This window comes from Lampetra planeri, unplaced genomic scaffold, assembly GCF_965212315.1.
Source record: "Lampetra planeri unplaced genomic scaffold, kcLamPlan1.2.h2 scaffold_353, whole genome shotgun sequence".
NCBI classification, from domain to species: Eukaryota; Metazoa; Chordata; class Hyperoartia; order Petromyzontiformes; family Petromyzontidae; genus Lampetra; species Lampetra planeri.
This window is the reverse complement of record NW_027615176.1, coordinates 17,973-30,000: the sequence shown is the minus strand read 5'-3', so window position 1 is coordinate 30,000 and position 12,028 is coordinate 17,973. Positions and strand designations below refer to the sequence as shown.

Sequence of the window (12,028 nt, the reverse complement as noted above, 5' to 3'; positions counted from 1 at the left end):
GTGTCTCCCCGCAGCGTTCTCGAGTTGTGTGCCTGTCCAAGCTGCCGTGCGATGGATCCTACGAGACGATGGACGTGGTGCATCTCGCCTTTCCCTTCGGCAAGGTCACCAAGTTTGTCGTCACCAGGAGGAGGCGTCAGGTGCCAGAGATAACGCGCGGACACACAGACACAGACAGACACAGACACACGGACACACGGACACACGGACACACACACGGACACACGGACACACGGACACACAGACACACGGACACACACACACACGGACACACAGACACACACACACGGCTCCACGCCTCCCCGTGTGCCCCCCGCCGCCCCCCATTCACTCATAGTCGTCTCCCCCCCTCACCCCCCCCTCACCCCCCCCCCTCACCCCCCACCACCCCCCTCACCCACCACCCCCCCCCCCCCTTGCGACCGACCCAAGGCGCTCATCGAGTTCTCGGAGCATGAGGCGGCGGTGGCCATGCAGCGCTTCCACGCTGCCGAGCCGCTGATGCTGCACGGCGCCCAGGTGGACGTGCAGGTCTCTGACCGCTACCAGGCCATCGTCCTCAAGGTACTTGCAAAGCAAGGGGTCAAAAACAAACCCCCCCACCTCTACACCACGAGTCTCTACACCCCGAGTCTCTACACCACGAGTCTCGCTCGCTCACTCACTCATCCACTCAATCACTCACTCACTCATCCACTCACTCACTCATCCATTCACTCATCCATTCACTCATCCATTCACTCATCCACTCACTCATCCACTCACTCACTCACTCACTCATCCACTCACTCATCCACTCACTCACTCATCCACTCACTCACTCATCCATTCACTCATCCACTCACTCATTCACTCACTCACTCACTCATCCATTCACTCATCCACTCACTCATTCACTCACTCACTCACTCACTCATCCACTCACTCATTCACTCACTCACTCACTCACTCATCCACTCACTCATCCACTCACTCACTCATCCACTCACTCACTCATCCATTCACTCATCCACTCACTCATTCACTCACTCACTCACTCATCCATTCACTCATCCACTCACTCATTCACTCACTCACTCACTCACTCATCCACTCACTCATCCACTCACTCACTCATCCACTCACTCACTCATCCATTCACTCACTCACTCATCCACTCACTCACTCATCCACTCACTCACTCATCCACTCACTCACTCATCCACTCACTCACTCATCCACTCACTCACTCACTCATCCACTCACTCACTCACTCATCCACTCACTCACTCATCCACTCACTCACTCATCCACTCACTCACTCATCCACTCACTCACTCATCCACTCACTCACTCATCCACTCACTCACTCATCCACTCACTCACTCACTCATCCACTCACTCACTCATCCACTCACTCACTCATCCACTCACTCACTCATCCACTCACTCACTCATCCACTCACTCACTCATCCACTCACTCACTCATCCACTCACTCACCCACCCACCCTGAGTCTCTACTACACCCCGAGTCTGTACTACACCCTGAGTCTCGCTCGCTCGCTCACTCACTCACTCATCCACTCACTCACCCACTTACCCTGAGTCTCTACACCCGAGTCTCTACTACACCCTGAGTCTCTACACCTTGAGTCTCGCTCACTCACTCACCCACTCATCCACTCACTCACCCACTTACCCTGAGTCTCTACACCCGAGTCTCTACTACACCCTGAGTCTCTACACCTTGAGTCTCGCTCACTCACTCACCCACTCATCCACTCACTCACTCACTCACCCACTTACCCTGAGTCTCTACACCCGAGTCTCTACTACACCCTGAGTCTCTACACCTTGAGTCTCGCTCGCTCACTCACTCATCCACTCACTCGCTCACACACCCACCCCGAGTCTCTACACCCTGAGTCTCTACACCCCGAGTCTCTACACCCTGAGTCTACACCCTGAGTCTCTACTACACCCCGAGTCTCTACACCGTCTCTGTTAACGCTACGTGGTGGCTGTGGCTATCTTTGTCTTCGTGCGTGCACAGAATACCGGCACACTGGAGAAGGTGGTGCAGAAGGAGATGAAGAGGTGCGTAGACGCTGGGCGCTGCATCTTGATTTGAAGTCTTCGCCACTGCGGGGAGCCTGACTCTTCGGTTGTTTCAGATGACGACGGACGCTTGTGTTGCGCCCGAAACTTCGTGATTGAATTTAATTTATTTTATAGCTTCTGGACTTTTACCGAAAGACCTCTTGCCTCCACAAGCTCGGCATCGGCAGAGAGGGAGGCGCCCCTTGGTGCATTCGAGCAGACGCAGCAGAGACTCGGGGTCTAGTAGAGACTCAGGGTCTAGTAGAGACTCAGGGTGTAGTAGAGACTCAGGGTCTAGTAGAGACTCAGGGTGTAGTAGAGACTCGGGTCTAGTAGAGACTCAGGGTCTAGTAGAGACTCAGGGTCTAGTAGAGACTCAGGGTGTAGAGACTCGGGTCTAGTAGAGACTCAGGGTCTAGTAGAGACTCAGGGTGTAGAGACTCAGGGTGTAGAGACTCGGGTCTAGTAGAGACTCAGGGTCTAGTAGAGACCCAGGGTGTAGTAGAGACTCGGGTCTAGTAGAGACTCAGGGTCTAGTAGAGACTCAGGGTCTAGTAGAGACTCAGGGTGTAGAGACTCGGGTCTAGTAGAGACTCAGGGTCTAGTAGAGACTCAGGGTCTAGTAGAGACCCAGGGTGTAGTAGAGACTCGGGTCTAGTAGAGACTCAGGGTCTAGTAGAGACTCAGGGTCTAGTAGAGACTCAGGGTGTAGAGACTCGGGTCTAGTCGAGACTCAGGGTCTAGTAGAGACCCAGGGTGTAGTAGAGACCCAGGGTGTAGTAGAGACTCGGGTCTAGTAGAGACTCAGGGTCTAGTAGAGACTCAGGGTCTAGTAGAGACTCAGGGTGTAGAGACTCGGGTCTAGTAGAGACTCAGGGTCTAGTAGAGACTCAGGGTCTAGTAGAGACTCAGGGTGTAGAGACTCGGGTCTAGTAGAGACTCGGGTCTAGTAGAGACTCAGGGTCTAGTAGAGACTCAGGGTCTAGTAGAGACTCAGGGTGTAGAGACTCGGGTCTAGTAGAGACTCAGGGTCTAGTAGAGACTCGGGGTCTAGTAGAGACTCAGGGTGTGGTAGAGACTCAGGGTGGGTGGGTGAGTGAGCGGATGAGTGAGTGAGCGAGCGAGCGAGCGAGACTCGGGGTGTAGAGACTCAGGGTGTAGTAGAGACTCAGGGTGTAGTAGAGACTCAGGGTCTAGTAGAGACTCAGGGTGTAGTAGAGACTCAGGGTCTAGTAGAGACTCAGGGTCTAGTAGAGACTCAGGGTGTAGTAGAGACTCAGGGTCTAGTAGAGACTCAGGGTCTAGTAGAGACTCAGGGTCTAGTAGAGACTCTGGGGGTAGTAGAGACCCAGGGTGTAGTAGAGACTCAGGGTCTAGTAGAGACTCAGGGTCTAGTAGAGACTCTGGGTGTAGTAGAGACTCAGGGTCTGTAGAGACTCAGGGTCTAGTAGAGACTCAGGGTCTAGTAGAGACTCTGGGTGTAGTAGAGACTCAGGGTCTAGTAGAGACTCAGGGTCTAGTAGAGACTCAGGGTGTAGTAGAGACTCAGGGTGTAGTAGAGACTCAGGGTCTAGTAGAGACTCTGGGTGTAGTAGAGACTCAGGGTCTGTAGAGACTCAGGGTCTAGTAGAGACTCAGGGTCTAGTAGAGACTCAGGGTCTAGTAGAGACTCGGGGTCTAGTAGAGACTCAGGGTCTAGTAGAGACTCAGGGTGTAGTAGAGACTCAGGGTGTAGTAGAGACTCAGGGTGTAGTAGAGACTCAGGGTGTAGTAGAGACTCAGGGTGTAGTAGAGACTCAGGGTCTAGTAGAGACTCAGGGTCTAGTAGAGACTCTGGGTGTAGTAGAGACTCAGGGTCTGTAGAGACTCAGGGTCTAGTAGAGACTCAGGGTCTAGTAGAGACTCGGGGTCTAGTAGAGACTCGGGGTCTAGTAGAGACTCAGGGTCTAATAGAGACTCAGGGTGTAGTAGAGACTCAGGGTGTAGTAGAGACTCAGGGTCTAGTAGAGACTCAGGGTCTAGTAGAGACTCAGGGTGTAGTAGAGACTCAGGGTGTAGTAGAGACTCAGGGTGTAGTAGAGACTCAGGGTGTAGTAGAGACTCGGGGTCTAGTAGAGACTCAGGGTCTAGTAGAGACTCAGGGTCTAGTAGAGACTCAGGGTGTAGTAGAGACTCAGGGTCTAGTAGAGACTCAGGGTCTAGTAGAGACTCAGGGTGTAGTAGAGACTCAGGGTGTAGTAGAGACTCAGGGTGTAGTAGAGACTCGGGGTCTAGTAGAGACACGGCGTGTAGAGACTCGGGGTCTAGTAGAGACTCGGGGTCTAGTAGAGACTCGGGTGTAGTAGGGACTCAGGGTCTAATAGAGACTCAGGGTCTAGTAGAGACTCAGGGTCTAATAGAGACTCAGGGTCTAGTAGAGACTCAGGGTCTAGTAGAGACTCAGGGTCTAATAGAGACTCAGGGTCTAGTAGAGACTCGGGGTGTAGTAGAGACTCAGGGTCTAGTAGAGACTCGGGGTGTAGTAGAGACTCAGGGTCTGATAGACACTCGGGGTGTAGTAGAGACTCGGGGTGTAGTAGAGACTCAGGGTGTAGTAGAGACTCGGGGTGTAGTAGAGACTCAGGGTCTAGTAGAGACTCAGGGTCTAGTAGAGACTCGGGGTCTAGTAGAGACTCAGGGTCTAGTAGAGACTCGGGGTCTAGTAGAGACTCAGGGTCTAATAGAGACTCAGGGTGTAGTAGAGACTCAGGGTCTAGTAGAGACTCAGGGTCTAGTAGAGACTCGGGGTCTGGTAGAGACTCAGGGTCTAGTAGAGACTCAGGGTCTAATAGAGACTCATGGTGTAGTAGAGACTCAGGGTGTAGTAGAGACTCAGGGTCTAGTCGAGACTCAGGGTCTAGTAGAGACTCAGGGTCTAGTAGAGACTCAGGGTCTAGTCGACACTCAGGGTGTAGTAGAGACTCAGGGTGTAGTAGAGACTCAGGGTCTAGTAGAGACTCAGGGTCTAGTCGAGACTCAGGGTGTAGTAGAGACTCAGGGTCTAGTAGAGACTCAGGGTGTAGTAGAGACTCAGGGTGTAGAGACTCGGGGTCTAGTAGAGACTCAGGGTGTAGTAGAGACTCAGGGTCTGATAGACACTCAAGGCGTAGTAGAGACTCCGACAGACTGGGTCTGTGCATGTCCCCCCCTCCCCCCTTGACCCCCCCTAGGACCGAGGACCTCAAGGCGTCTACGGAGCTCCCCGCACAGGCGCCCGCCGAGGGGACCTCTCCCCCCGCAGAGTTTGGGAGGCAGGGTTCTCCCGATCGGCCCCCCTCCTCCCCCGCCTCGAAGCGCCCCACTTCGACGCTGGTCCGCGCTCGCACCGAGGGAGACTCCGAGGATGAGACGGGCATTGCGAAGAGAGCAAAGAGGGAAGTGGAGGAGGAGGAGGGGGAGGAGACAGGAGCCGAGCCGGAGAAGGAACCGAGAAAAAAGGTTACCCGTGTGTGTCCGTGCGTGTGTGCATGTGTGTCCGCGCGTGTGTGTGTCCGTGCGTGTGTGCATGTGTGTCCGCGTGTGTGTGTCCGTGCGTGTGTGCATGTCTGTCCGCGCGTGTGTGCATGTCTGTCCGCGTGTGTGTGTCCGTGCGTGTGTGCATGTGTGTCCGCGTGTGTGTGTGTCCGTGAGTGTGTGCATGTCTGTCCACGCGTGTGTGCATGTCTGTCCGCGTGTGTGTGTCCGTGCGTGTGTGCATGTGTGTCCGCGTGTGTGTGTCCGTGCGTGCATGTGTGTCCGCGCGTGTGTGTGTCCGTGCGTGTGTGCATGTCTGTCCGCGTGTGTGTGTCCGTGCGTGTGTGCATGTGTGTCCGCGTGTGTGTGTGTCCGTGCGTGTGTGCATGTCTGTCCGCGTGTGTGTGTCCGTGCGTGTGTGCATGTGTGTCCGCGTGTGTGTGTGTCCGTGCGTGGGGAGCGGTGATGCACAGGGTCTGTCCCGTCACCACCTCCTCATGCACCTAGCCTGGCACAGCAGTACAACCCATGGCACCTGCAGGGTCTGTCCCGTGACCTCCTCCTCATGCACCTAGCCTGGCACAGCAGTACAACCCATGGCACCTGCAGGGTCTGTCCCGTGACCTCCTCCTCATGCACCTAGCCTGGCACAGCAGTACAACCCATGGCACCTGCAGGGTCTGTCCCGTGACCTCCTCCTCATGCACCTAGCCTGGCACAGCAGTACAACCCATGGCACCTGCAGGGTCTGTCCCGTGACCTCCTCCTCATGTACCCAGCCTGGCACAGCAGTACAAACCAGTGTGTGTGAGAGTGTATGAGTCTGTGTGTGTCACAGTGTGTGTTAGAGATTGTGTGTGTGTCTGCGTGTGCGAGTCTGTGTATGTGTGTGTCTGTGTATGTGTGTGTCCGTGTGTGTGTCTGTGTGTCTGTGTGTGAGAGTGTGTGTCTGTGTGTGAGAGTGTGTGTGAGTCTGTGTGTGAGAGTGTGTGTGTGAGTCTGTGGATGTGTGTCCGCGCGTGTGTCCGTGCGTGGGGAGCGGTGGGTGTAGTGGTTAGCGCTACGCTGCGCTATGAACCCGGCGACACGGGTTCGATTCCCGCTCACGGCCAACACCAGTGACGATTATCTGAACCGGTCCTGGGCCTCCCCTAGGTCGACTCGGACTCAAACGAGTGACTGGTGCGCCGTGTAAACATCGGGAGACAAAGAGAGCACTTGGGCCTGGCGCTGGCCACCCACCCACCTCGTGTGCTGCGTCAACCTTCATAGGTGCTGCTCAAAAACAGCACTTGCCCCACAAGTCTGTTGAGAGGCTATACGGGGGATCTTTGTCTTTGTGCGTGCATGGCCGCTGCGGAGGGGAGGCTGCCACTCCTCTGTCGGGAGCTGGACAGGTACCGCCTGGAATACAGGAGGTCTGCTGGACTGGCTCTGGTGTTTGTGTCGGGAGGAGAGGCTGCCACTCCTCTGTCGGGAGCTATACCGCAGAGGTCGCAAACGGGTTTTGATTCCTTACCCGTACCCGGCCGCACCAGGGTCGCAAACGGGTACCCGTACCCTACCCGTACCCTAGCCGTACCCGGCCGGGTACAGGTAGGGTACGGGTATCGGGTACCCGATTGCGACCTCTGGGATGAAGCCATGTTGCAGGCGCGGGTGGGTTGATTCTAGGAACTTGAATTGTGAGAAGAGACAAGACGTTGGGAAATGAGTGACAATCACGGTGACTCACCAGTGACTCACGGCCTACCCGTACCCGGCCGCACCAGGGTCGCAAACGTGTACCCGTACCCGGCCGGGTACGGGTAGCCGGATATCGGGTAGGGTACGGGTATCGGGTACCCGGTTGCGACCTCTGCTAGACCTGTACCGCCTGGATCTCTGTGGTTAACTCATCTGAATATCCCCTCCCTCCCCCAATGGCTCACCCCACCTCCCCCTGGCTCCTCCCCCAGTCGAGTGTGAGTGACGCGGAGGAGGCCTTCCCGCTCGACATGGACGAGATGGTCACGGTGGACGAGGTCACCGAGGACGACTGTCACTCAACCAAGGGGGCGGCGTCCGCGGCGGAGTCACCTGACGGCGAGGGACCAATGGGGACGGTGGTGTCAGATAGGGGGGCGGCAGCAGAGACATCAGTGTCACATGGGGTGGCGGCAACTGAAGAATCAGTGTCACATGGGGTGGCGGCAGCAGAGAAATCAGTGTCACATGGGGTGGCGGCAACTGTAGAATCAGTGTCACATGGGGTGGCGGCACCAGATAAATCAGTGTCACATGGGGTGGCGGCACCAGATAAATCAGTGTCACATGGGGTGGCGGCAGCTGTAGAGTCAGTGTCACATGGGGTGGCGGCAACTGTGGAATCAGTGTCACATGGGGTGGCGGCAGCTGTAGAGTCAGTGTCACATGGGGTGGCGGCAACTGTGGAATCAGTGTCACATGGGGTGGCGGCACCAGATAAATCAGTGTCACATGGGGTGGCGGCAGCTGTAGAATCAGTGTCACATGGGGTGGCGGCACCAGAGAAATCAGTGTCACATGGGGAGGCGGCAGCAGAGAAATCCGTGTCACATGGGGTGGCGGCAGCAGAGAAATCCGTGTCACATGGGGTGGCGGCACCAGAGAAATCAGTGTCACATGGGGTGGCGGCACCAGAGAAATCTGTGTCAGATGGGGTGGCGGCATCAGAGAAATCAGTGTCACATGGGGTGGCGGCAACTGTGGAATCAGTGTCACATGGGGTGGCGGCATCAGAGAAATCAGTGTCACATGGGGTGGCGGCATCAGAGAAATCAGTGTCACATGGGGTGGCGGCAACTGTGGAATCAGTGTCACATGGGGTGGCGGCATCAGAGGAATCAGTGTCACATGGGGTGGCGGCATCAGAGAAATCAGTGTCACATGGGGTGGCGGCATCAGAGAAATCAGTGTCACATGGGGTGGCGGCATCAGAGAAATCAGTGTCACATGGGGTGGCGGCATCAGAGAAATCAGTGTCAGATGGGGTGGCGGCATCAGAGAAATCAGTGTCACATGGGGTGGCGGCATCAGAGAAATCAGTGTCAGATGGGGTGGCGGCATCAGAGAAATCAGTGTCACATGGGGTGGCGGCATCAGAGAAATCAGTGTCACATGGGGTGGCGGCAGCAGAGACACCGTCAGCTGACGGGCAGCAGCCAATGGGAGGCAAGGTGAAGGGGGCGGCTCCTGTGGCGGAGGTGGCGACGTCGTCACGCGGGGTGGAGGTCACCACGGAGACCCAGCGACAAGCAGGAGATGCCCTGGGTGAGGGGGGGAGGCGGTGGGGGGGGGCAGTGTTGAGTCTATGGGCAGTGTTGAGTCTATGGGCAGTGTTGAGTCTATGGGCAGTGTTGAGTCTATGGGCAGTGTTGAGTCTATGGGCAGTGTTGAGTCTATGGTGCAGTGTTTAGTCTATGGTGCAGTGTTGAGTCTATGGTGCAGTGTTGAGTCTTTGGGCAGTGTTGAGTCTATGGGCAGTGCTGAGTCTATGGTGCAGTGTTGAGTCTATGGGTAGTGTTGAGTCTATGGTGCAGTGTTGAGTCTATGGGCAGTGTTGAGTCTGGTGCAGTGTTGAGTATGGGCAGTGTTGAGTCTTTGGGCAGTGTTGAGTCTATGGGTAGTGTTGAGTCTATGGGTAGTGTTGAGTCTATGGTGCAGTGTTGAGTCTATGGGCAGTGTTGAGTCTATGGTGCAGTGTTGAGTCTATGGGCAGTGTTGAGTCTATGGGCAGTGTTGAGTCTATGGGCAGTGTTGAGTCTATGGGCAGTGTTGAGTCTATGGTGCAGTGTTTAGTCTATGGTGCAGTGTTGAGTCTATGGTGCAGTGTTGAGTCTTTGGGCAGTGTTGAGTCTATGGGCAGTGCTGAGTCTATGGTGCAGTGTTGAGTCTATGGGTAGTGTTGAGTCTATGGTGCAGTGTTGAGTCTATGGGCAGTGTTGAGTCTGGTGCAGTGTTGAGTATGGGCAGTGTTGAGTCTTTGGGCAGTGTTGAGTCTATGGGTAGTGTTGAGTCTATGGGTAGTGTTGAGTCTATGGTGCAGTGTTGAGTCTATGGGCAGTGTTGAGTCTATGGTGCAGTGTTGAGTCTATGGGCAGTGTTGAGTCTATGGTGCAGTGTTGAGTCTATGGTGCAGTGTTGAGTCTATGGTACAGTGTTGAGTCTATGGGCAGTGTTGAGTCTATGGTGCAGTACTGAGTCTATGGTGCAGTGTTGAGTCTATGGTTCAGTATTGAGTCTATGGGCAGTGTTGAGTCTATGGTGCAGTGTTGAGTCTGTGGTGCAGTGTTGAGTCTATGGGTAGTGATGAGTCTATGGGTAGTGTTGAGTCTATGGGCAGTGTTGAGTCTATGGTGCAGTGTTGAGTCTATGGTCAGTGTTGAGTCTATGGTGCAGTGTTGAGTCTATGGGCAGTGTTGAGTCTATGGGCAGTGTTGAGTCTATGGTGCAGTGTTGAGTCTATGGGCAGTGTTGAGTCTATGGTGCAGTGTTGAGTCTATGGTGCAGTGTTGAGTATGGGCAGTGTTGAGTCTATGGTGCAGTGTTGAGTCTATGGGCAGTGTTGAGTCTATGGTGCAGTGTTGAGTCTATGGTGCAGTGTTGAGTCTATGGTGCAGTGTTGAGTCTATGGTGCAGTGTTGAGTATGGGCAGTGTTGAGTCTATGGTGTAGTGTTGAGTCTATGGTGCAGTGTTGAGTCTATGGTGCAGTGTTGAGTCTATGGTGCAGTGTTGAGTCTATGGTGCAGTGTTGAGTATGGGCAGTGTTGAGTCTATGGTGTAGTGTTGAGTCTATGGGCAGTGTTGAGTCTATGGTGCAGTGTTGAGTCTGTGGTGCAGTGTTGAGTCTATGGTGCAGTGTTGAGTCTATGGGCAGTGTTGAGTCTATGGTGCAGTGTTGAGTCTGTGGTGCAGTGTTGAGTCTATGGTGCAGTGTTGAGTCTATGGTGCAGTGTTGAGTCTATGGTGCAGTGTTGAGTCTATGGGCAGTGTTGAGTCTATGGTGCAGTACTGAGTCTATGGTGCAGTGTTGAGTCTATGGTTCAGTATTGAGTCTATGGTTCAGTATTGAGTCTATGGTGCAGTGCTGAGTCTATGGGCAGTGTTGAGTCTATGGGCAGTGTTGTGGTATGGGCAGTGTTGAGTCTGTGGTGCAGTGTTGAGTCTATGGTGCAGTGTTGAGTCTATGGTGCAGTGTTGAGTCTATGGTGCAGTGCTGAGTCTATGGAGAGTGTTGAGTCTATGGGCAGTGTTGAGTCTATGGGCAGTGTTGAGTCTATGGGCAGTGTTGAGTCTTTGGGCAGTGTTGAGTCTATGGTGCAGTGTTGAGTCTGTGGTGCAGTGTTGAGTCTATGGTGCAGTGTTGAGTCTATGGGCAGTGTTGAGTTTTTGGGTAGTGTTGAGTCTATGGTGCAGTGTTGAGTCTGTGGTGCAGTGTTGAGTCTGTGGGCAGTGTTGAGTCTATGGTGCAGTGTTGAGTCTATGGTGCAGTGTTGAGTCTATGGGTAGTGTTGAGTCTATGGGCAGTGTTGAGTCTATGGTGCAGTGTTGAGTCTGTGGTGCAGTATTGAGTCTATGGTGCAGTGTTGAGTCTATGGTGCAGTGTTGAGTCTATGGTGCAGTGTTGAGTCTGTGGGCAGTGTTGAGTCTGTGGTGCAGTGTTGAGTCTATGGTGCAGTGTTGAGTCTGTGGGCAGTGTTGAGTCTATGAGCAGTGGTGAGTCTATGGTGCAGTGTTGAGTCTATGGTGCAGTGTTGAGTCTATGGTACAGTGTTGAGTCTATGGTGCAGTGTTGAGTCTGTGGTGCAGTGTTGAGTCTATGGGTAGTGATGAGTCTATGGGTAGTGTTGAGTCTATGGTGCAGTGTTGAGTCTATGGTGCAGTGTTGAGTCTATGGTGCAGTGCTGAGTCTATGGGCAGTGCTGAGTCTATGGTGCAGTGTTGAGTCTATGGGCAGTGCTGAGTCTATGGGCAGTGTTGAGTCTATGGTGCAGTGCTGAGTCTATGGGCAGTGCTGAGTCTATGGGCAGTGCTGAGTCTATGGTGCAGTGTTGAGTCTATGGTGCAGTGTTAGTCTATGGTGCAGTGTGAGTCTATGGTGCAGTGTTGAGTCTATGGGCAGTGCTGAGTCTATGGTGCAGTGCTGAGTCTATGGTGGTGGTGATGTTTGTGTGGTGGTGGTGGTATTGATCATGCTAATGGTGGTGTTGGTGATGGTGGTGATGGTGGTTGTGGTCATCGTGGTATTTCATGGTGGTGGTGATGGTGGTGATGGTGGTGGTGATCGTGGTGATCATGGCGATGTTGGTGGTTATCGTGGTGATGGTGGTGATGGTGGTGATGGTGGTGATGGTGGTGATGGTGGTGATGGTTGTGGTGATGGTGGTGATGATGGTGGTGATGGTTGTGGTGATGGTTGTGGTGATGGTGGTGA

At 54.2% G+C, this 12,028-nt stretch overlaps 1 protein-coding gene across 1 annotated transcript in view; it reads left to right on the top strand.

The window, feature by feature from the left end:
• Positions 1–12,028, top strand: part of LOC144740941 (uncharacterized) — a 50,439-nt gene that overhangs the window by 26,109 nt on the left and 12,302 nt on the right. The window contains exons 9-13 of the mRNA XM_078623626.1: positions 15–140; positions 433–564; positions 2,035–2,078; positions 5,291–5,558; positions 7,532–8,864. Coding sequence (XP_078479752.1) covers positions 15–140; positions 433–564; positions 2,035–2,078; positions 5,291–5,558; positions 7,532–8,864 — 1,903 coding nt within the window. The remainder of the gene's footprint in view (positions 1–14; positions 141–432; positions 565–2,034; positions 2,079–5,290; positions 5,559–7,531; positions 8,865–12,028) is intronic.